The 26,918-nt window shown below is 32.1% G+C and overlaps 1 protein-coding gene across 7 annotated transcripts in view; it reads right to left on the bottom strand.

Moving 5' to 3' along the window:
* The window catches only part of LOC145283792 (clathrin interactor 1-like), a 546,043-nt gene that overhangs the window by 329,830 nt on the left and 189,295 nt on the right, over positions 1–26,918 (bottom strand). For 3 of the 7 annotated variants that reach the window (XM_080132871.1, XM_080132868.1, XM_080132872.1), the window contains exon 6: positions 2,213–2,254. The exons of 2 other annotated variants lie outside the window; for them this stretch is intronic. In XM_080132871.1, the coding sequence (XP_079988997.1) occupies positions 2,213–2,254 (42 nt within the window). Of the gene's footprint in view, positions 1–2,212; positions 2,255–15,193; positions 15,251–26,918 lie in introns of all 7 variants that reach the window. 2 more of the 7 variants (XM_080132869.1, XM_080132867.1) reach the window with 1 other exon arrangement.

Here is a 26,918-nt window from a genome sequence, read left to right on the forward strand (position 1 = left end):
TGTCTAAAACGTTTGATTTCTTCTTCCTTTGCAAACATCTAGATAAACCTTTTTTTTCTTAAAGTATAACTAACTAAAATTCTTTATGCGGTAAATAAAAGTTTAAAAAAACAAAAAAACAATTATGCAATTACTACAGTCAAGACCCAGATTTTGTGATTTGGAAGCCTTTAAACTGTTTTTTTATTTTATAATTTAAAATTACACACATTGATTAATAAAAATAAAATGTTGGTTTACTTTTACATTAGACATTGTTCTCTAAAAGAAATAATGCAGGATGAAGTTTTACATGGATTAACTGTTTTGTTTCATAATTTAGATTTAAAAACATTGAACAATAAAAATAAAATGTTGATTTAATTTTACAGTAGATAAACTGTTTACATTAAGTGATTTAGGGGTGTCAACCATATGAGTTCCTTTTAGTGATTACATGGTTCAAGGATATTTGTATAACTAAACAGCAAATCTTCAAGAGTTGTAACGTCATAAGTTTGCCACAGGCCAGTTGACTAAGGCATTTTCGATTTTTGCACCTCTTTTTCTTTTTAGCATTATATATTCGAACCTGCCTACTACGGCTAATTTTTCTTTATTGCGCTCACACAAGTACTCGCTGGTATTTACATTTTTTTTGGGGTTGCCTAATTAAATTTTTTTTTTTTTTATGGCTCGCACGGGTAATAACTTATTACATGTTTTGTTTTTATTTTTGAATGTGAATAGGTCACAAACCAAAATAAATTGATTTGTCTTATTTCCCCAATTGTATTTTCTGTTGGGTATACATATTGAAAAATGTTTGTGCGTACTTTAAACATTTATAACTATTAGTAAATGTTTTGTTTTTATTTTTACATGAAAATAGGTCACAAAACATAACTGTTTTACCTAATTTCCCCCAATTTTATTTCCTTTTAGGTATATATATTGAAAAATGTCTACAAACAATATTTCTTTTAAAATTATAAAAAAATTCTGTTTCTGTTGTCTAACACTTAAAATTTAAAAAGGTTTACATTGTTTCAAATAATAAAGTGTTCTATTTATATTGTTTATAATATAAATAAAATGCTGTATATATTGTTTAAAATAATTGTTTATTATTTAAAGAAAACGTTCTGTTTATATTATTTCTTTTTTCTGAAAACTTTAAAACTGCCACTTTCTGAAATACAATTTACATGTTAACATACAGGAATTTAGTTCCTTTTAAATGATAGAGGGTTCGAGAGTATTTTACCACCTAAAGTCCAGTCTTGCCAACAAAAATACCATACCCTGGCCGCCAGATTAGTATGCGTGAGCCAAATGCCACTGCAACCACAAATTTTGTTGGTCATTCACAGTGTGGGAATCCTGACAGCGATTATTAAAGTTACATTTCAGGCAAATTTTGTGACAATCCCACCCCCATTCACAAAATGGGGTTTCCATTCCAAAAGCCATTATAAACATAAGGAGGTTGGTGTGTTCATTCCGAAAGTCGTTCTTAGCATGAGGAGGTTTGGGGGTTGGGCAACAACAACAGCCATACTTTAGTTTTTTTATGTGGGGGTAGGGATGCTACCACCAGGCAATGCTGGTTAACAGGCCCTAAGCAAAGACCCAAACACAGCTAGTTGTATGCCCAATTTGCATAACTTTTTTAAAACTATTTATAAGAAGTTTTTTGGAACTTTTTTTTTATTTTGTTGTCCGTGCCTCCAGGCAACCATACTAGTGATATAAATAAAATAATCTTAAAGTGTATAAGTTTTATCATTTTCGTTTTTTAATTGGCAAATATAGAAATGTCTAAGCTGCAAATGTTTTGACTTCATATAAAGTCGAACTGAGAATATTTTAAAATCTAATTGAATGAAATAAATTTACTTCTCACATATCTTTAGTTAAAAATGTTCAGTTGTGCTGAAAAAAAAAATGGAAAAGACATTCATAATAAAATTTATATATAGTCTATAATAAATTTAATTTATATTTTGATTCAGGCAAGTACATCAAAATCAATATGATTGCGCTAAACAAAGCTTTTCTTTAAGAGTGAAAAAGAATGGAAACTACATCAGTCACTCGTTAGTGGAATTTGTGAGTTCCTTAAAACATGCTTGTCTTATCCTTCAAATAATTACAAAAAGTATGTAAATAAAGGGATGGGACTGACAAAACAATGTAGAACATCTTAAGGCATCAATAGCTATCTACATACCAATCTGGGTCCCTCTTGTTCCACTGGGAATTCCTTTGATCCCTGTTTCAAGTTTTAAAAAAAAAAACAAACAAAGTATCTTTTAGTAAATCAAAAACACTTTCATTCCTAAAACCTTATAAAGGTTTGGCATTTTATTAAGATAGATTCCTATTTTGAACAATAAAAATAAACCTGGAAGTTTGCTATTGACAAAAATAGTGGTCACCAATTGAGAAATCAAAATAAATTTAATGTGAACCCATCAGATAACACAAAACATTGAAAAAGCACTGATAGCAGAACAATTTGTAATGTCGGCAATATACTGAATATATTAAGAACTTACACAGCTGAGTAGATTTTATTCAATGTTCAAACTGAGATAAAAAAACAGAATTGCATCAATACATCATCGTGAATACCTCAAAGAAAAGTATAGGGTTTAATCTACATGTATTTGTGTTCAAAAACTAAGCTTAGTAACTAATCAAAGTTTCTTTCTTTCTTCTATCGATTTAATGTAACTTTTCCTTTGTTCAGGTCAGACGTTTTCTGATAATCTCAAGCTCACTCCACTTCTTACAGTTCAGCTGTTTCCAAATTCTTGGTCTTATCCAATCACTTGTTTTTAAATTTTCCTTGACTAGCCAATCTCCCTGCAAACTAGGACATTCATGCTTCTGCAACAGTTTAGAAAGATGAATGTTCCACATCCAGCATAATCGATTCATCTTTAGAATAACTTTCATGCTGGACAAATGTAGTTATTTCTACAAACCCTCCAACATGTGTTGGACTTAGATTTCACATTGCAGATCCATCTGATCATACCAGTCATGTCATTGCACTGCAGATGGCAAGGGCCTATCATTCATTGTCATATATCATGATACTCCTCACATAACTTTCTTGTATGTAGATACATGATATATCAGAGGCAACTCACAAAATTTTGCTCAATATGCCTTCATTCTTGTGGCTGCACAGAGTTAACATCACGTTTTAGATAAGTTGACCCTCAAAACCCTTTTTCCATATTTCCAGTTTGTTCTTTAACTGTTCTAAGAACTCTACAATGATAAGTTATCAGCATAGAATAATTCCCATAGACAATCCAAACTAAAACTCAACAGTATTTACAAGACCATAATGAAAAGCAGAAGGCTAAGAAAAGATCCCTGGTGGACTCCAACCTTAACGTGAAACTTTATCATCCATCCTCAGTTTACAACCAGCAATCATGTAACAGATAGACAAGCCACTCCTCTATGCTCACCTTACATATTGCCCACCACACCACCTTTCTAGGAACTGTTAAAGGCTTTCTCCAGGTCCTCAAATGTCATGTAGAGCTTGTTCCCTGCAGGTGATGAATGATGAAAATGGCATCAATCATGACCCCCACCCCCAAATTCAAAGCTAAACTGTATCTGATTTATATCAATCTATTGTCTTATATTACCGCTGCATGTTCAATTATTAGCATTCCTGCTTCATGGAGAATCATGCCTCTGATAATCTTATAATATTTTGTGATCATGCGTCTCCTTTTCCTTTGACAATGTAACACTCGTTCTTTTTAGAATACTTGGAGATGAAGCTTTATAATCCGTGTATTCATTCTTTTGCAGACTTATCCTCATCTTCATAGTTGTTGTTTTACCACGTTTCAGCCACCTCATCCCCTGGACTTCTTCAAATGATTAACCGCGAGGGGATAGAAATGATGAGTTTTGTAACTGTATCCTCAGTAATTACTGCCTTCCATAGTTGTTTTCTCACCACGTTTTGGCCAACTAATCCTCTGGCCTGCTTGGGTAAGATTGAAACCACTTTCTTCAGAATGCTCACTTGGAACCGTAGTTGTGCCATGCGCTCTGAACAATCAATACACAAATGTAATACTCACTCCAGCATCCTGGTATACACTCTTCTCTTATGATAGCATTTGCTATGTCTGTTAGGATCAGAATGCCAACACTACCAGATGCTTTCAGCATTTAAGTAACTTTTTGCAAAGATACTGCAGCTTTGCCATTCTTTATTTCGCCTAAAACATTTCATCATGCCTCAGTTGATCTGTGATGTTGGGTCTTGCACTGATTGCTTTAATATTAGATAGAATCCAACATCAAGCAACATTTCATAATGCTGTTGCCATATTATCACAGCTGCTCATCATTCTTCAATCATTTCACACTTCCTTGTTCTCCCAATGCATCTGCTTCAGCACTTTGTAGATGAAATTACTTTTGGCGTCAATGTCATTGAACTTGCCTGAGGCAGCATCATTGTAGTTATCTCATCTTTAAAGCAAATTGTTTATATTTAGTTCAAATTATATAATAAGCTTTTAATGATTTTAATAATTTTTTTTTCACGTTTTTATCATTTTGTTAAAGACGAAGATAGGGCATCCTACCAAGTGCCAAACATTCCCCTTACTATCTTATATATTCCAACTGAGAGATCTTTTCAAGATTCTAACCATCCTTTTAAGTCCAATTGTTTCTATCTCTATTGCACTTGTTTCACCGGGTATATTTGTCTGATAATTTTTGAAATTCTTTTTCACAAATTCAGTTGTTCCTATAATTACTGGATTCCAGTTTCTTTCCATGTCGTATATAAAACCTTGATATTTTATTATCTTAGCTCTGTTTTATCCAGAATCATTGAAGACACTAAATTCTAAGGCTGCTTCTTTCTTCTTATCCCATATCACAATGTCAGGTTTAATAGCTCAGTTTTCAAGGTATGTAGCTGTAGGAATTGCAAAGTCATAGTGGATGGTGTATGACTTATTTCCAACTGTTGTGTATAGACAAGTAGAAGTCAACTCAAAAGTTAAACAATTAAGAGATTTAAGTAATATTTAATTGATATAAAAATAGAGAATAAAAGCTCTAGAAGTGTAAGCCATTTTGACTTTCAGAACAGTTTCAGATGGTTCGCTGTTACACACAAGTCCTGGGAGGTGACTTGTTTGTAGTAGACAATTCCACAGAACAAAATATTCTTACCGTGTCGAAACCCGGGAAAGAACATGTGAAATTGCTCCAGAAAAGTTTTAATATTAATGAAGCAATTCTGGTTTCTGATTGGTTCGTAGCAGAACGTGAATTTATTTGATTCGTCAGTTCTTAGCAGCATCGTTTATAAATAGAATCGTCCGACTGTGTGGGATCATACCCTATTATAGAACCAAAATATTGCAACATCCTCCCTATTTTTTATAATGGGGAAGTCCCTTGTGTTTGTTCTGCTCAAAAATAAATATATATTTTTATATTCACTTAGACATAACAAAAATTAGAAATCATTTGGATCTTAGAATTTTAGCATTTAAAAAGACGCCATTTTTAATTGTGTTCAAATGTCAAAAAGGAAAATTACAAAGATTTTTTTTTTTTTTTTTTTTTTTTTTAAGCAAATGTATTAGTTACTCATTAGTAGGTTAAAGTGTTAATACAAATAAAATGGATATAGTTTAACGTCTTGTCAAGGACTATTTTTTTTTTTTTTATAGATAGAAAGCTATATACTCTGAGCATTACCCCTAGGGGTTTTCCCCTGATATTCATGCAAAAAAGTAAGAGCCTTCTCATAAGTGGAACTTCGCTGGTCTGTATTTTTAATATATAGAAATCTATATACATACAGGCCAGTGAAAGAAAAAAAAAAAAATTATTCAGTCGAATTCACCAACAAATTTTGAGAAAAAGCGTTGTAGCTTTATCCTTGTCGCCGGTTTCGTAAATACATCAGCGATATTTTGTTCTGATGATATGTAATTCAAAATAATGGATTCCTTTTTTATCTCGTTTTTTATGAAATGGTATTTTATATCTATATGCTTGGATTTTTTGTTGATTATCGTGTTCTGTGCTAAGACTATACTGGCTTGATTATCACAATTAATCACTACGGGGCTTGTAATCAATTCTGGCTCTAAAATAGTCTTCAGGATATTTTTAAGGTAGAGTGCTTCCTGGGTCGTGTGTGTGATCGCGATAAATTCTGCTTCACACGTAGAGAGAGATACAATCTGTTGCTTTTTAGATTTCCATGAAATAATAGGCCCATTTTCTGAGAGTCTGAAACAATATCCAGATAGACTCTTGCGATCTTCGTCGTTTGCCCAGTCTGAATCCGAAAAACCTTCTAATCTTAGGGGATTTCTTGATTTTCTAAATACTAACTTCTGTTCTTTAGTTCCTTTTAAATAATGTAGGACTTGTTTAGCTCTGTTTAAATCCTTCATTGTCGGTCGTAATAATTTTTGTGACAGTTTTGTTACTGTATAGCATATGTCGGGTCTGGTTGCAGTCATTAAATATATAAGACTACCTATAATTTCGCGATATTGTGTGTCATTTATTATTTCAGATTCTGTGTGTATATTTTTATTAATATCATTTTCGACCGGTGTAGAGCGTTTCTTGCACTATCTCATTCCAAATTTTAATAGTATTTTGTCGATGTATCTCGATTGAGTCATCGTAACAAGTCCTTTGCTTTGAGTAAATTCTATCCCCTGAAACCAGGATATTTTGCCAAGATTGGTCATTTTGAATCTTTTACTTAATTTGTTCTTAACATCAGTTAACATTATGTCACAATTTGATGCGATTAAAATATCATCGACCCACAAAACCAAAATCAGTAGTTTATCGTCTTTGTGTTGGGTATATAAACAGGGGTCTACAGCGCATTGTCTAAATTGTTGTTTAATAATATAATCATGGAATACTGTGTTCCAACACTGAGCACTCTGCTTTAGACCATATGACTTGTTAAATCGCCACACGCTATTTTTATTTTTCATTATAAATCCCTCTGGAGGGGTAATATAAATTTCACAGTCTATTGGGGCATTCAAATAAGCATTTTTTACGTCCATTTAATGGATGTTTAGGTCATATTGTGATGCGACTTGCAGTAAAATTCTGATTGTCGTTAGCTTTGTGGTCGGTGAAAACGTAGAAAAGTATTCTTTACCGTAAATCTGAGAGCACCCTTTAGCAACAAATCTTGCTTTGTACTGTTCTACACCTGATGCTATACTCTTTTTTGTAAAGACCCACCTGGTAGAAATAACATGTTTATCTCTTGGGAGAGGCACTACCGTATAGGTACCATTTTTGGTTAAGGCATCTATTTCTTTTTTCATGACAATTTTCCATTCATCACCATGTTCTGAATTGCTTCGTTGAAGCTTTTGGGCGCATTTTCCATTGAATAGCAATAGTCGATTTGATAATCCTTTATATTGTTGACCACAAAAAAATCGGGTCGTCTTCTATTTCTTTTGGGATATCTTTCGACTTTATCATCATCATCATCATGGACACTCTCATCTCCGTCATTTTTATTGTTTTTGTTTGTTCTAATTATTTGAGGTAATATAATTTCATCCTCTTCATATGACGGGTTTTCGTCTGTAAAATTAAACGTGTCTGAATTTTACACACCGGATTCTTTTTATTTTTTTTGTTTTTCGAGAAAAAATATTAAATTGGCTGGACTGTTTTTATCGTATCCAAGAAATATACCTCTGTCGGGTTTAATATTCAATTTACTCTTTTTCTCTATATATGCGAAGCAAGTTGAACCAAATATATGCATTCTGCTTAAATTTGTTTTTTTTACTGCAGAAAGATTCATATGGAGTTTTAGATAGTGTTTTGTTAAAGCACCTGTTGCGTATATAGGCTGCCGCCATAAGTGCATACGTCCAGAGGTTTTTAGGGAGTTTTAATTCAATGAGTAGGCATCTTGCCATTTCAAAAGTGTCCGCCACGCACGTTCAGCAGTCCCGTTTTGGTGTGGCGATCTAGGAGCTGATGTTTCATGCCTGATATGATGTAAAAGTTCAAAGTCTTTATTGGTGAATTGATTTCACCGTAGGGGGCCATATCGGCTAGATATTTCTTAGTTGCTAGCAGGGTATCAGATTTGTTCTTTAAAAAGTAAACTATTATTAAACCTGAATGGTCATCTACGAAATTCAACACATATCTATAATGTTCTCTGGCCATCGGTTCTACGGGACCGTTCAAGTCACAATGCACCATTGATAGGATTTTTTTGGCCTTTTTGTCTGGTATCTTGTTTTGATAGTTTGTCATTTTCCCTTGCGTACAGATGTCGCAGTTGAAGGTTTTTGATGTTTGTATTTGCATTCCATCAACTACAGTTGGCAACTTTTTGATATCAGGAATATTGCAGTGTCCAAGAATTTTATGCCATGTCTGTAGATCATGGCAGGCGGTTTTTGATGGGACTACGCTATTTAAATAATATAGTCTTCCATTTTCTTTAATGTCGAATACAGTTCCATTCGGGTATACCAGTTTTGATTTATTAGGGCTGAAGTTTATATTTGCACCTTGTTTTGTGGCAGCTTGTACAGAAAATATATTTTGTATAAATTTTGGGATTAGAAGAGCGTTTTCTAGAATACAAAAACACAGTTCACCTTTATTGTTCTTTAGCGAGATTTTCGCATTGCCTCTTTTCAAAACGATATCATTGACTCGACAGCTAATTCTACAAAATGATTTTGTGGCTAAAAGTTGGGATCAAAATTGATAAAATCAGATTCCTTTGTAATCACATATGCCGTGGCCCCACAATCGACAAGAAAATTATTATTGTTTGTTGAAGCATCAAATGTGCACGAAAATAAAAATGTATGTTCGCTAACAGAGCTCTCTACATTTTTAATGTAGTCGCCATTTTGAGTCCTGTATCTACATTGGAAACTCTTGTGATTAGGTCGTTCACAATTATAGCAAATAATTTTTGTACTTTTTTTAGGAAAAAACCTGCTTTTGGCAAAGTTGCGTTTTTTATTCCTGGCATGGGTATAATTCGATTTTGGTGTTTTTATGTGTGTATTTTTAAATTTCATGATATTTGTGGATTCGTTTTTTTCTGTGATCATTTTTTCAGTTTCTTCGTAACTGAGTGCTACCTTGAATTGTCTAAAAATCATGGGTTTTTCTTTCTGGGTTATCACGGTGGTAAATGGCTTGAAATCACTCGGTAATCCCTTAAGGACCATGGAAATTAACAGACTGTCACTTATAACTTCACCAGACATTTTTAAAGAATTTGCAGTTGTCTCGGCTCTTAGAGGTCAGTTCAGTGTATAAAGAAATAATTTTGGGTTTTCCTTTTGATAAATAATGCTCTCTCAATATGTTTAATGCTTTGCAGCCGTCGTCCAGGGCTTCTCTCATTACCAGTGATAGACTTCGGTCATCTAAACACTGTATTAATTCCGCAAAGACAGTTGCGTTCTTTTCAATGAAGTCGGGGTCGTTTCTGTTTTCAGGTTGTGTTTGTAGTACTTTGTGTAGCTTTTGGATTCGTAGATATCCTAGAAATTTAACTTGCCACGATTCGAATTTTGATTCGGATCCATCGAAATAAAGACGCACGCTGGGCCCATAACCTCTAGAAGTGTAAGCCATTTTGACTTTCAGAACAGTTTCAGATGGTTCACTGTTACACACAAGTCCTGGGAGGTGACTTGTTTTTAGTAGACAGTTCCACAGAACAAAGTATTCTTACCGTGTCGAAACCCGAGAAAAGAACATGTGAAATTGTTCCAGAAAAGGTTTAATATTTATGAAGCAATTCTGGTTTCTGATTGGTTTGTAGCAAAACGTGAATTTATTTGATTCGTCAGTTCTTAGCAGCATCGTTTATAAATAGAATCGTCCGACTGTGTGGGATCATACCCCATTATAGAACCAAAATATTGCAACAAAAGCAACAATATAAAGAAAGCAGTTGTCTAAAATACAGACATACAAAATATGCAGAGAGCATCAAATTTGGCCAAGTTGAGTAGGACATTCACTTTCAAAATATTCCAAAATTTAACTGTTGATTAATAAAATTTATTATTCAAAATTAACATTAAAATCTATAAAAAAACAATTTAAAACTTTGAAAACTAATTGAATAACCAATATTTTTGTAATATAAAAGAGATAAGGTCAGCAAACAAAACCAAGTGTAATTAGAAATATAAGTGATCGTAATGGGAAATTATGTCTAGCTAGAAACATTAGTAATAGTTTGATATGAATATAAAACATTTTCCTATAACATAAAATTAAGACTTTACTACAAAATGCCTCAAATTCTCAAGTTCAAATGAGCCATAAAAAACTAAAATTCTAACACATTTAACTGCTTATATTTAAAAAGAAAACAAATTTAAATAGGCTTAATTCATTGAAACGTTAAATTTGTTTTTTCAGAAACATAGTTTACACAATCATATCTAATAAGTTTTTCTAATTGGTAAGTTCACAAATTTTGGAAAAATCTCACAATTAGAAATCTCACAATTAGAAATTTTGGGTGTTCAGAAAGTAATTTTTTTTATTTTATCAGTATGCTTTATGAATGACTTGATCAAGAAGGAATAATAGTTTGTCTTATCTTTAAAAGCATTTCCTTTACTTTAAATTTTAGTTTAACTCAATGAGGATCAGTTTCTGTAGGTATTTTGAAAGAGTAGGACTTCTACAGCAACACTGAAAACATTTGTGAAGCGTAAGAAAGGCTCAGATATTATCTGCTGTGGTTTACAAGTGTCTGCTCACCCTAAAAGAAAAAGCTTTAAAGACCAAGGAATTGGATTCACATCCAAAAAATAGATTTTAAACAAAATTTGTATCATCTCAATTAAATAGAGAAAACCTGCAGACAATTTAGTTCTTTATGATTTACAAGTTGAGAACTTAACCCAATGGTCCATCTACAAAAGCCTTTCAACAAGGAATAACTTTTGTTTGATATTTGTTAGTGTAGAAATGTTGGACACGTATGTCAACAGAAAAAAAAAGATAGTGATTAATGAGAAACATGGCAATATGAAACCCAGAAATTCATTCATAAAAGTATTTATCATGGAACATGGAAGGTGTTGTCCACAAGCAATTGGACTATTAATGCAGATATTGTCAACAACTCCACTGTGCAAATCAAACATTATGTTGAAAAGATGCTACTTTTCTTGTGAGTCATTAAGACACTGAAAAACAAATTCAAGAAAAAATAAGATTGGTAAAATTGGAGGTTTTCACTTATCCTATAGACTAATCAAATGTAGCACAAACAGGTTTTTATTTGTTTCAATCACAAGAACATTTCATTTTTTGCAGACCATTTTGAAAGAAAAAAAAAATTTTTAAGGGGATAATTTAAAAGCTGGGATTAATATGCCCTCCTTAACAGGAAAGAGTTATTAAAGATAATTGTATTAGCATTTTTTATGTGCAATATTCAAATAAACTATTTTTTCTAATATCCTTTATGATAAAATGTAATTACCTTCCAAACACCTTAATGTTTTTATGGCTCAATTAAAACTGATTAATCTTCATAATAAACGAGAACACTGTATTACACACTGATAAAGAATATCTTAAAGATTTTTCTTCTAAAACATGTTAAAAAAAACAAAAACACATTTAAAACTTTATTAAAAGCAAAAGAAAAAATATCAATAACAAAAAGGCAACATTGTAATGCAAAAAAAAAAAAAAAAAAAAAAAGAAAAAAGAAAACCATCATAAAAGGCAAGCATTCTTTGAAAAGGATGAAGAGAGGGATTACACTAAGGTAAATATACTTAAGGAACTAATTAAGAAAAAAAGGAAACAAAGAAAAGTACATGACAAATGGGGAAAAGAGAACAACATCTGATTGAAATAGAAGCAGAAGGTAGCAAGACAAGGAGACATTTTTTTATTCTAAAGTTTTGATTAAAGAAACACAAATGCATCCACAGTGCATTATGGGAAAGGATAAGAGTATTAGTTAAGTGGAAACTCAACTATTTTCACCAATAGTTGTAGAGAAAAGAAACTAACACACTTATACATTATAAAAATAGGAAAATTTTTTGATATAAATAAATAAAGATATATTAGAATGGTTCAATAATCTTTGCACTAGAAAAGAAATTTGAGCAACACAGACATCAAATGTTGTATATTTACTACCTCCTCTTGAGGAGGTTATGCACAAGGTCAGGTGTGGTTTTGAAAAGTCAACATGCTAAAATTAGTGGGATCGTGCCTACAAAAAAAATATCTGAGCAGTCTTCTCGACAGGGGTGCCTTTGACGAGCAATAAACTAATTCTTTTTCTAAGATAAACCTGAGAAGGTAGATCTTCTGAAATTGAACAGAACCATAACTTGGCCAAACAGCAACAAAGTCACTGTTGGACTACTACTCAAGCTGTGTCAAATGTTCTATAAAGTACAATGAATTTTTTAAAAATATTCAAAATATTTGCCTTTTACTTTTTCTTGTGAGTGGGGGAATGAGGACTTGAATTCCAGTTCAAAATGAACAGTCACAGCGGCATACAATGTGAAGAATAGCTTACAACTCAATGTCAGATCTATCGAAGCATGACTTCACTTATTTCTTGTTAACATTTTTCAAAAGCTCCTGTTAATTATACATATATACACATATACAAACACATACAAACGTGTGTATATGTGTGTGTGTGTTACATTATAATAACTGAAGAATTAATTATATTTTGTATCCTAACACCTTAAGCTTCAAATTTTAGAAATTTCTTTAGAATTCAAATCATTAAATAACTTGTAATTTTTACTGACATGGACAGTGGGCGATGACACTTACCACAGAGTCAACCACACAAATAAACTGCTTGATTTACGCATCTTGTGTGCAGTGCCGTTTTCTTTCAGTGATGTACCTTTGTCAAGATATTTCTTAAAGTAAATAAAGTTTCTTGTTATTTAGAACTATTTTTGCTTATTCATTGAATGCGATTTACAGGGATGTTAAAATAGGCATTTTTAAACTGACTACGTTCTACAATAATGATTGGTGAAAAAGTTGAGATTTCTTTTACGTGTTAATATTAAAGTGTAATCAATTTTGAGGATATTGAAAGATTTTCCTCAGAAGTAATGAAATAGTTTCAGTTACATTTCTTTTGAGCTGCATTAGTATCAAATGGAATCTTAAAAAAAAGTAACAATTACTAATACCATCACAAAAAATGTTGAAAAGGAAAATAGGATTTAGTTACAAAAATAATATGGTTTGAACTTAATTTCCAAATAAACAAGCATTATGTCAGTAAATAAGCAAAATACTTTTTTGCCGATGGTATCTATAAATTTTCTTCTTTAAATACATGGTAATCAGTTAAATAAAAATGTGAACATAATTGTTTTACATGACAAACAAACTTTCAAAATACAAAAACAAAAAGAATTTGTATCCTTATGTAAATTTTATCCAAATACTTTTTGCAGAAAATATTTAAAACAAATCTTCATAAAATAATTTTGAAATACAAGCAAATAATTTAAATACCTAAAAGAAAAACAATTCAAATTAAATGAATTTTGTCATGTAAAAACAAATATTTGCAAAGAAACAAAACACATGAAAACTGAATAAAACAGGAGTCTACTAAAACTGTTTTACAGCTTCCAGATATTTGTCATTGAAAAAATTAACAAGGGATGGACCATGCAGTTAACTACATAACATGCATACAAGCATCCTTATATACACAGAACGAAAGACAGTGGTAAATAGGTAGACATCAAGTAGAGTGTTTTTTAGACTACACACACACACACACGCACAACAGCAGCAGCATACAGACCGAGTCAGTTGCAATAGAAAATCTGTTTGCCCTTTATCAGAGCGTTCCGCAGTTAATTCTTTAGTTTCATTTGGTTTAAGGTGGGAAATCTGTGAAACATCCTCCTTCATAAACAATTTCTCCTTCATTCAATGATTTATGAACACATTCAACAAAATGAAAATCACACAAAATAGATAAAGAAAAAAAACAGGTACCATTAATGCAAAAGAGATAAGAATTTTCTAAGTTTTTGATTCAGTTTTTAATCATATGCATTTATTATAGAATACGGAATCTGAAAGATAAAAATCTCAAGCTCTAAAATTTGAAAAAATTTTTCTGCCTGCATAAAATGGGATTCATGCATACAGCTTTTGTTAGTAGAGGCAAATATTAAAAATGTCACAGCTAAATCTCTTCCTTGGCAATAATAAACTGAGTCAATCTTAAAAAGGTAATAAAGCCAGCACTGGGCAATACAAAATTATTGTCAGTGTCAGCAAACTAATAACAATGAGGGAGGGTAAGCAGATAAAACAATAAAAAGCACTAGGTGAGATATCAAAATTTTGTTAAAGTATAAACACTAGTTAAAACTTTACAACCGATTTTACCTAATAAAAAATTAAAAAATACAGAGCATTGTAAAAACTAAAGTGTCAAGAATGAAATGGTCAAATGGTCTTTAATAAATTAAATGATTGTCATGAAAAAAAGGGAATGTAATGGACTTTGTTAAAAGCTTATCTATTTTAACTGGTACACACATCTGTACTTGGACATATTCTTCTATCAACTTTAGGTAACTGATATAAATAATAATGTAATTTAAATAGAAGTTAACATGTTTGTTTGAATTTATTCATATTTGTTATTTTTTGATGAAAAGCTATATCTAAATAAATTCACCTATTCAAATTTAAAATTGATGGAAAACTAACTTCAAGTGTAATAAGCTGCTAGGTAAAGATTAAAAAGACAACAGATTTTACAAATTGGTTATATTGTATGAATAGAGTTAGGATTATTTACTAAGGATAAAGTCTCCAATCTAACATTTCTACCAAAGAAACTAAGCCCAACAGCTAAAACCAACTTGTGGCACAAACTTTCAATAAAGTCCACCAGCATTCACTTGTGCCATTCCATGCAAAGGAGATTTAACAGCAAATTCTTTTTAATTAAAAAAAAAAAAAAAAACAGCCTACAAAATAGTAAAACTAAAATAAGGAAAAAAAAAGTATAAAAATAAAGGGAACAAATAGATAAAAGGTAAGGGTAAAATGAAGTCTGTCAAAATTTTATGCAATATCTCCAACAAACTTTGGTCCATCATCAGCGGGAGGTTGGAGGCCACTATAGTCATTCAGGCTCCACATCCTGGAACAGACCAGACCAGGGCATGATTTGTTATAACAGACTTTAAATGCTGATGTATATGCAATACACAGCAATAGACAGACCCAAAATAACATACAATAATTCTACTTTCTATTTGCTGAATTTCAGCATAAAAGTTTAAATAACCAATATTTTATACATATTAAAAACAAAGTGAAAGTATTTCTATTTAATTATCTACGGTGCAAGATGATTAAGTATGACTACAAAAATTATTTCAAAAATGATTTTTCTTCTAGCTAAACTTAACTTCTGAACAGTGAACATATCAAATTTTCTACAATATTTGTCTCTTTAAAAATATATTATAAACACAAACTAAATTGTAGCTTCATACAACTGGAGAATCTGAGAGAATAGAAGTGGTTTTTGCCTAATCGCGTAAACTACCAACAGAACAGACTTAAATATTCATTTGCTCATTAGAAGTGTTTGTGCAAACATAAAATCAGCTTTAAAGAAGTTCAATTGAACAAAACAATTTTGCTGAAATTTCATTCATTCACTTGTGCCATTCCATGCAAAGGAGATTTAACAACATTCAGTTTAACAAATATTGAAATTTTGAATTGCAATTTTTTTCTCAGATTTTACCATGGCACAAATTAAATTTTAAAAGTAAACTGATTGAATTTTAAAAATATACTAAAATTGATAAATTTCTTTAAGCATTACATTTTAGCAGAATGATATAAAATGTAATTCTATGATGAATATTTATGTATATGACACTTTCAGAAAAACATCAAAATGTATCTAATTAATAAATTTTTTACAAGTATAAAAACAAATGTATTCACAAAGTTGCTGTTTAAATTTAAGCGGCATTATTTCATATATAATTCAGAGTTCAATATTCTGGCTATATCATTATATAAATGTGTAAAAACAAAAAAAAAAAAAAGAAGCAATTAAAAGCAAGCCAAAAATGGTGGCTGACCAGTTTGATCAACTTCCATCTCAAATAGTTTATAAAATGACTCAACTGATATAATCATCTGTTAAATAATGCATTAAGAAGGCTTAACAATTTGAACAATTCTTAGGATGAAAATGAGAAAATCTTGAAAGCATTTTTTTTTCTGGGAAAAAATACAGACAACTATCAATTTTAATCTAATAACCTCAAACGATTTGGCTAAAAATATCAACATTCTTAAATTAGCAATTTATCTATGTTATAAAAAAATTCATTTAAATGATGGTATTTTAGAGCACTTAAAAGATAACCTGCTGCATGCAAAGAAAAATACTAATGACTAAATAGTAAAGCTGTTAGGTTGACAAAAAGGTTCTTGCAGAATTTTTCATTTTGATTTCAAATGATGTATCAGGTTAACAAAAAAGATGAACATATCTTGGCTCAAGCAAAAATTCATTGATTGAAATAAGCACCATTAGAATCAACACACTTTTGCCAATGCAAAACAAGTGCATTTATGTCAGTAATGTAAAAATTTTGTGTTCTGGTGGTGATGAAATCGCTGAAGGCGTTTTTGATATCGCTTACATTTTTTAAGCATTTCTCGCAGAAAGTTGTTGAGATGCTTGAAAAAGTGGTAGTCGGTAGGTGAGAGGCTTAGAGAGTATGGTGGATGAAGCAGAGTTTCGTAGCTTAATTCTGTTCAGCTTCTACAAGGTCGATTTAGCAATGTGCAGTCGAGCAATGTCGTGGAGGAGAATTAGGCCTTTTCTGTGTCTAAGTGTTGTTGTCGTAGTTTCTGATGCATTCCATTTGTTGACAGTACTTTTCCGCTAATGGTTTTGTCTGCATTCAAAAAACTAATGAATGAAACTGGTTGCAGACCACCAAACAATCAGCATGACCTTCTTTTGGTGCAACTGTCTTCGGGAAATGTCTGCAGCTCCGTCAGCATCTAACCACCAAGCTGAGCATCGCCGGTTGTCATAAAGAATCCACTTTTAATTGCAAGTAACAATCTGGTTTGGCCGAGGAACCACAACTAAATGCACATCACAATGGTGGTTTAAGAAACTTTGTGGCAGTGACGAGAGTCTTGAAGATAATGAGTGTAGTGGTCAGCCATCGGATATTGACAACGATCAATTAAGAGTCTTAGTCGGAGCCAATCCACATACAACTGTTCGAGAACTTGCTTCTGAATTAGACATAATATATACCATGATTTTCAACCACCTAAAAGAGATTGGAAAGACAAAAAAAACTTGATAAATGCATGCCTCATGAATCGAATGACAACTAAAAGAAACGCCATTATGAAATGCCATATTCCCTTCTTTTACGCAACAAGAATGACCCGTTTTTCGACCGGGTTGTGACTTGCAATGAAAAGTGGGTTCTTTATGACAACTGGCCACATTCAGCTCAGTGGTTAGATGCCGATGAAGCTCCACATCACTTCCTGAAGCCAGAGTTGCACCTAAATAAGGTCATGCTGACTGTTTGGTGGTCTGCAACCGGTTTCATCCATTAGTTTTTTGAATGCAGGCAAAACCATTAATGAAAAAGTACTGTCAACAAATGGGTGAAATGCATCAGAAACTTCAACAAAAACACCCAGCATTAGTCAACAGAAAAGGCCCAATTCTCTTCCATAACAATGCCCACATTGCTAAACCGACCCTGCAGAAGTTGAATGAATTGGGCTACAAAACTATCTCATCTGCCATACTCTCCAAGCCTCTTACCTACCGACTATCACTTTTCCAAGCATCTTGACAACTTTCTGCGTGAGAAGTGCTCCAAAAACGTAAGCAATATTCAAAACACCTTCAGCAACTTTCATTGTCACCAGAACACAAACTTTTTACATTGTGGCCATAAATACACTTGTTTTGCATTGGCAAAAGTGCGTTGATTCTGATTGTGCTTATTTTGATCAATAAATTTATCTGTTCATTTGAATTTAAAAGTAAAAAACCACAAGAACTTTCTTGTCAACCGGATATAAAAGAATTGAAAAATGAATACATTTAAAAACAATCTTGCTGATTGTATTTTTTAGCACTATATAGTTCTTTGAAATATTTATTAACGATCAAGGAACTTTATTTTAAAAATCCAAATGATAAAAAAAAAAATGCTACAATAAAAAGATCTTAATTTAAGTCATTGTTTGAAAAATCTTATTTTTCAAACAATGACTTAAATTAACCTTACTTTTCATTGCTTAGATTTCTAACATTTTTTAATTGGACATTTTTCATAGAATTTTTTTATTACACATTTTATTCTTTTCTACTTTTTGAATCATGCTTTTTCTGAAGGATACAACGAAGATTAAAGTGGCTAGAGAATATAATGACCAAGAGAATATAATGACCAAGGTATGACTAAGAGAATTTAGATGAACAAGCTCTTTGAATAATTCTTATTACATACGAAAAAAAAAGAAATATTAATAACTGCATTTTGATATTTGCATACAAAATACAATATTGAAGTAACAACTTCATTTTACTCAGTCAAACGGATTCAACATTTATCTGTGAATAAAATAAGCATTAATTAAATTATTGTTTATATTTTATTTAAAGGAGACATGCATGCAATCAAAGATTCTTGTTTACCCATTTGGCAATTATTAAATAAATATGCAGTTTAGAGTACTGTCAAGATCCTAAAGATACACCAATCGAATATTTCTATTTTGGAAAAAAATTATTTTTGATATCCAGGTAGTTGGTTTCAGAATTTCTGAGATGAGGATTGATAATTTGTATTAATCAAGTTTGATAATTTGTATTAATCAAGTTTGATAATTTGTATTAATCAAGTTTGATAATTTGTATTAATCAAGTTTGATAATTTCAAACTACTGCTCCAAAGTTCAACAAGATGCACCTGAAAAATAATATTCAAGATGAGAGCAATAGTTCAAATAATCAAAATACAAATCTACATACTATCCATATACTAATGAAGTAGTAAATGGAATTTAGAAGCTGAACCTTCAAAATTTTTTATTACAGTTGTTCATGCAAATATATTTAGTATTAAACTATACAAGGATTTTATTATAGCTATTAAAACTGTATTAATGTGCAACTGTATTAAAAGAAATGAACATGAGTAATTAAAAAATATCATCAATTATTGTTAAAAAATTGCTGCATTTCCACAATCAACCCCTACAAAAATGTTTTTGAACATAGGCCTGTCAAAATATCCAGAGTTAACATTTGTTTAAACCAATTCAATTTCATTCCTTTTCTCAATTTAAAAATAAATAAATCCAATACATTAACAAAATTCAGGGAAGAACAAAAATTAAATTATCTGTTTCAAGGAAATTGACAGAATCTCAAAAATAGTCCCATGTACTAAAATGCTAATTGTGTACGAGGGAAGATTGATGAATTTAAAGGAGATTTAGAAGATAAGCAATTCTACAGGTAAAAAAAATAAAATAAAATGAAGACATAAGTAGATTGATATTTAAATAATTGATAATTTGAAAATAAAATTTAAAGAAAATGTCAACCATACTAGGGAGCTAGTTTGCTGGTAGCCAGTTAAAAGCTGTAATTTATTTTTTATTTGACATTAACAATGATCATTTAAACTGGACATTAAAAATTATTCCTTCCCATGGTTAAAAATTATTTTTTTGTTAAAAATTTATTGTTCAACTAAGTTGTTTAATTATTGTTTATTCTCTAAATTCATAATTCTGTTTTTGCAGTATTTAATTCTCTCTTGCTCCAAACATAATTTTGCATACATAATTTTTCTTTTTCAATTTATATTTTCAAAATAAATTGAATAGCTTCCATTTTGAAATGCATTTTTTTTAAAAAATAAATGAACAAATTTTAGTCTTTAAAATCCATGAAATAATGAAATGTTTACTTACTTTGACTGCAGAAATGAGACAACTTTCCTTTTGAATTTTTGTTTTTCTTTTAATTAAAATTAAATAAGTTTCAATAGAAATCATGTTACTTATTTTTTGTTTGTTATTTTCTATTTATTTTAAAACCAGCACAACCAAAAAATTGGGTTAGTGTGGCCACCTTAAATCCAGTCTAGTTACTGAAAAATGTCACGTACAAGGTATAAGCAGGTTAAGATCGGTTGAAAAGTTAGATTGTCGATAATGGATGAGAACTTTTTTAAAAAGCATTCTAAAAATAAATATCTTAATATGTTCAAAACAGCAACATTAGTGTTGCTGTTGTTTGTGCAAATGTTTAGAAACTGATAGAATATCAGTATTAATTGAAGGAAAAATTGTTTTAAATGTTGTAAATTCCAATGATGATTTTTTTTTAAAGTTTCCAAATAATTAATGAAAAAAAACTAGAAAGTAACTTAATGCTTTTGTTAACTTACTACAATAATAATGATTTAACAATTAAAAAGATCAAGCATAAGAACAGACTTAAAAGAAAATAGTTAAACAAAATAATAAATCATAATGGGGTGGAAAAAATAGAATTTTTTTTTATTTAATAATGATTAATGATAGAAATGTCTTACACGAAAGTAAACTAATAGTGTGTATTTATTGAAGGTGTTTTAGTAGTCACCATTTATGTGTAACCTCACCTAATTGAACAGCAAAGTTGGAAGTCTTCAGAGTTTTATTTTCATGTCATGTATTGCTTCCAATAATTGATAATTTGAAAAAGAAAAGGATTGATATACTAGAAAACAAACTGGCAGTGAATTTAAGCATTTAAAAAAATAACTAACTAAAAAGGGGGATATATCAAACAACCAGCAACCACTGTAAAGGAATAATAAAAACACGTCATATGTTCAGTTTAAAGTGAGCAGTGGCTTGGTTCCCATGAGTTTTGGGGAATAACACAAAAGGTCATGAACAGAGGCATGTCCCATCCCAACCATCATCGATCAACTGGAGGTAATTTTATCAGCATCTGACAGAGCAAAACTCTTTGCTAAGAACTTTGCAGCAAATTCTACTCTTTGGGACCAGGGTTGCCTACCCACCTCCCTATTTCTTCCGGTGACTACAAACTTGCTATGCGACATACAAATATCTGTGCATAATGTTGCCAAACTTTTCAAAAACCTTAATTCCAGTTGAGCCCTGACAGCATTTCAATCATAGTGCTCAAAAAGCTTAAACTGAAACTAGCTCTCATACTTACAAAGCTGTTTGAACATTGCCTAAAAGAGAAAAGCTTCTCAATACCTTGGAAATTTATCTGTCTCTCAGTACAGGCCAATTAGTCTCCTGCGTATAATAAGTTGCTAGAATCTGTGATAAATAGAGAAGTGGTCAACCACCTCAGCAAAAATAACCTACTCAATGACATGCAATATGGTTTCTGTTCTGTTGATGTGCTAACTGTAATATCACATTGGACTTTGATTGGCAGAAATCAGAAGCTTATAGTATGAATGTTGAGGTTCCTTCAAATTCCATCTTGGGCTCAACTTTGTTTCTGATCTTCATCAATGATCTCCCAAATCATATTCTTACATCATCCATAAGCATTTATACAGATGACACTACCATCTATGGCAACACTTCAAAATGACCAAGATCTTTCCGATTCTTTCTCTTGATCATGTGGTGCAATGAGGAAAAGGTGGCTGGTTGATTTTAATGCACCTAAAAACAAGCCTCTCTTTTTTATCATCAACACTAATCCGCATCTAGCACTAATTGAAATGAATTGCTCTATGTATTAACAAGCTTCTGGGACAGATCTTCATTCCTGATCTGAAATGGACGCATACATCAAATCTGTTACCAAGATCGGCAGAAAAATGGTTGTCTCATTGTACTGTTCCGGCAGATATCTCACTGCCGATGCAATCCTCTACCTGTATAAGATCTCCTTACCACATCTGGGCAGGAGTTGCTCAAAGTAACCTATACTGTCGAAACCTAGTAGGTGATGACCTTTTCTCTTCCCACAGAAGGAAAGTTGCAAGTCTGTTTCTAATCTAACATTATTTTCATGGCAAGTGCTTGTCTGAGCTCTAATCTATGCCCTAAGAAGGCCTAGCAAGTACTGCTAAAATTCATTGTATGTTTTTTTTTTATTACAATATTTAAACCATGAGGACATAAAATAAAACTAAGGAGCCTTCCAGGAAGCTACTAAAATGATACTTACTGGGGAACCTCATAAAAAATAATATTGCCAAAATTTCACAAAAATCACTCGACTATCTACAACCACTATCAACAATTTCCTCCACTATCTATGCCTAAATCTAAATACAGATTACATGAACAAAGCTTCTTTTGTAGAACGGCCTGTGGAACTGCTCTGCTAGCCTGCTTTCTGGCTAACTACAATATAGTTATCTTCAAATCTAATGTAAACAAGTTTTTGTTGAGCCGTCCCCTTAAATAATCAAATTATATCCAATTTCTGCCATCAATGATTACTACGCTGTTGTCTATACACTCACTCATTCACCCTTATCTTTGAATGACTAGGCCTTGATAATTGGTGACGCCTTTGTATAAAAAAAAGTATTATGTTTTGCATTAAATAACCAGGAAATGATTGATGTGCCAGACTAAGTAAACCAAACAATCATTTACATTTTATTGTGTTTTGGCATAAAGACCCAAAAACTACCACATTGATATGCCATGAAGCAGAACAAATCAATAAATGAAATATAATTTAAATAGATATGTTTTAGAATTATTCTGAACCTAAAATGATAGATATGCTATAAAACAAATTCGAACGGCTTTTCAGCATTAAATAACCAAAAAGGAGATGATATGCCATAAAAGAAATAGCATGTTTTGACATTAAATAACTTGGAAAGGTAGTTGATATATGCAAAGAAAACAATGCAAGAGATGATTAACAAACTTCAAAACAACTAATAAAAGATTGATATGCTGTCAAATTACAACACTTTAAGTAATTTATGTTGAAAATGAAACTAAGGGGCCTTGCAAGTACTGCTAAAATCTGCTGAGTGTTTTTTATTACAATATTGTAACTATGGGGTACAAAATAAAACTAAGGGGCCCTCCAGAAAGCTACTGAAATGATACTTATTGGGGAATCCCATAAAAAAAATATTTGTTAAAAAAAAAACATATGCAAGTTTTTCCTATTATGACGAGATCCCTGGCGACACCAGATGATCTTGCTTTTCAAATAGAGGAAGAGAAGATGGGAGAGGATGAGGTATGGTTAGGGGGGCCATGCTGACACTTGATCAAGGAAAAACAGATGTTTATGAAAAATGTCCAGAAGAAATAAAATATTTCAATGGGAAATAAATAGTTATCGCTTATCACATCAGTGCCGGGGTGGGGTTTTTAAGAGAAAGACAAACGACTACACATATATCAACAACGGAAAGGTTGTTTTTAAAATCTCTGTTGAGCGAGATGAAGAATGGGGTGAGGGGTCGCCACCAGGCATTGTTCGACCGGGGTGACTAATAACTCCTAATTACATAAGTTAACACCTCAGTGCAATGAGGGTTATATTTTGGTGCCGTGAGCCAAGATATCACATCTCTATGAGATGTGCACGAATGAGTAACCACGAAAATATTTTTGAAGCGTCTGGAACTCAGTTTTCTTGAAAAAGAAAAACATTGGAAAAAATAAGGAAAAAGGAAAATGGCACAGAAAAATGTTTAAAAAAAAAAAAATCGGGGGAAAAAGAACGATTGAAAAGAAAAGAAAGACTGACCTTGAATTTATCGGAAAGAAAAGAGATTGAAATTGAACTTTGAGGGTATAGCTAAAAACATAATAGCCAGCCGTCAGAATGCATGAAAAAAAAAAAAAAACTGCAGCAAAGAGCAAGAACTACGAGAGACAGAGAAAAGGAGAGATGGAAAGAAATGAAGCAGATGACAAGAGAGGTAAGGGCAGATTTTTATTGGTTCCTATTGCTTCGCTGAAATTTTTTTTTTAGGTGCGTTGTCAGTGTGGTTTTTCTTAATTAAGTCTCCCGTGACGAAAGTTTTGTCTTAATATGCAAAGTATTGTTGATTGTTTTCTTCCACCCCAAAAGGAAAAAGTGAAAGTGAAATATGTATTCGTATAAGAACGGACGCGCATATGTTGTCACTGATGAGAGAGAGGCAAGACATAGCAGTAAACAGATTTAGTAGACACGAGGAGAGATGGAGGGGCGAAAAGCAAAAAGCAGCAAGCCCCAAGACCAGCTTGGAGCAGGAGCGAGGTGCGGGCGAATTGATGAGCATAAGAGTGTATATGACTTATCACGGGTAGCAGTCCGAAGGGTTAGATTCGCTTTGAAATTTTTAAAAGAAAAATAGTTTTTGAAAAAAAAAAGGAAGAGTAAAGGAAAAATAAATAAATAAATTATAATAGAACGACGGTCATATAATGGTTGAAAGAAAAAAGAAAGAAAAGAACTAAGACAGAAAGAGAGCGACAGTTGGCAGTTTTAGAAGAAAAAAATGCATCGAGGAAGCAAGAAGAAAGAATTGGCTGGGTGTGATGTGATCCCTGCAGGAGGGATGTGAAAAAGTGCAGAGTGCACTGTGTATGAGCTATAAAGGTAGAGACGGAGAAATGTACAAGGCGTACTGGTCGTAAAGGCATGAAGAACTGAGTGGTCAAAGATTTAACGAGACACTGGGTGTGTTTGCGTGAGATGCCATGGAAAAGGCATGTGAGAATACGAATATCATAGAGATGTGATCTCTCCGCCGGTCTGCAGTGACAGACACTGTGCACCACTGATGAACGGGGAAACTTTTGAGAATAATGCACCAGGAGATAGAATGATCAATAAGTGAGAGAGAGAGAAAAGACGCTCATGCCGAGATAACCTGAAGAATGGTTGTGAAAAGGGAAACCAAAGAGGGATTGAGAGAAGTATACCGATCCTTAGAGAAATAGAAACCGGTGGTATCGATGCCGTTCTGATTTTGTAATGAATAGAAGCTCTCATAAGAATAAATTAAAGATGAAGTAATGATTTGCCTAAGATTAGTGGTGAGACATTTAGACTGTTTGGTTGGAGAATTTTATAAAAATTAAAGGAAAAAAAAACTGAGATTGGGGGAAGCAAGGTTCCTGTCAGCCTAAGAGCAATGAACCAGGTAGACCAGAAGTAATTAACCGGGTAGCAATCTGATAATGGATTGGGTTGCAACTATTGGTGCTGTCGTGTGCGCACGTGGTATTGACAGGCTGTGGCACAGGTTGCTCTCTCAGATGTGCTAGTAGATAGAAACCAATGGGGATAGACAGAAGAGAAACTAAAACATGTGTATCATGGAATTGAATCTTAAATCTTTTTAGGATAAAACAAATGAAAATTGATAGAACCGTGATTTGATTGAAGAAAAAATAAATAAATAAAGGGAACTGTTTCGTTATTTTAATATTTGTATGGAAATGTACTAATTTTTTTTTTGAAAAAAAAAAAAAAAAAATTTTTAGATGAGGACTGATAATATTTGTAATTGTTGTGTAGCATTCTCACCTGCTTTGAATAGAAAATCATTTAGTGTGAAAACTTTCATGAAATGTGAATAATATATTGTTGGAAGTGATGTTAAGGCATTTAAACTGTTGAATAGAAAATTATTTGGTCAGAGTTTTCACAGTGTGTGAGGTGGTAAATTGGTTGGAAGTGACATTAAAACATTAAGGCTGTCAAAGAAAAAATCATTTAGCCTGGGAATTTACAAAAAAAAAAAAAAAAAAAAATGAAATCAATCGCATGGTAAATAGTTTTGAAGCATTTAAACTGTCAAGTAGAATGTCTTAAAGAAACTAACGGTGCTGATAGTATTCTGTTTTGAAAAAATTAAATATGCAGTCGTTGAGAAGGCTTTGAAATTGTGAAAGTATGAAATATCATTGGGAAATGTGCCTCTATGCCAAGAGGTGTGCATGAGCTGAGGACGTCAGTTCTTTCCCTTTGTGTAAAGGATTGAGAGAGATGCGTCTGAAGACAAGAAAAAAAAACTTCGAGGTTTATGATGTTATGAGTAAAGATATTGCATTCTTGGTTTTTAGATATTTTTGTAATCGAGCACTCTACTGGAGTAGAGCTAATAATTCTTATGTGCTCAACATGTCGCTCAGATTTAAAACTGACAGTATTGATCGTAAATATAAATTTTTGTATAGCTGAAGAATGGATTGCCATTGAGCAAGTAGAGATAAATAAATAGAGGCGTAAATGTGACTTGACTGTGCCACGTTTGGTTAGAGTTATTTCAGTCACCAGAATACCACATTTACCTTGTTTTCATTTTGTTGGCTTCAGATAATCATGTGAGAATTAAGTGAGATTTTTTTTTTAAGATAGTGATTTGAAGAGGAGCAATAAATTAGTCATGCAGAGATACAGTGTTTGAAAGAGGGTAAATCACACCAGAAATGAATAGAGATCTCTGAGTCCGTGTGAATTATGAGATGAAAGATCTTATTACAATCACTGGCTCAATGCACTGGAAAATGTGCATGTGTGTAGTGTGCCTGGAAACTTCTGTCGATCTCGTAGGATAGAGAATTAATTGTATTGGGAATTCTGTAATTGTATTTGGGAATTCTGACTGAAAGGAAATAGTTTAGTTGAGGACTAACTAAATTTGGAAAAGAAGAGAAATATCAGAAAAATGGATATGTGGAAAGGATCTGACCTTTCTTTTACTCAATGAGGTGTGAGAGAAATCTGGAGATTGTTTTTTTAATTAGCAGATAGCTGG

The sequence above is a fragment of the Euprymna scolopes genome, chromosome 8, assembly GCF_053919585.1.
Source record: "Euprymna scolopes isolate OS-2025 chromosome 8, ASM5391958v1, whole genome shotgun sequence".
Lineage (NCBI taxonomy): Eukaryota > Metazoa > Mollusca > Cephalopoda > Sepiida > Sepiolidae > Euprymna > Euprymna scolopes.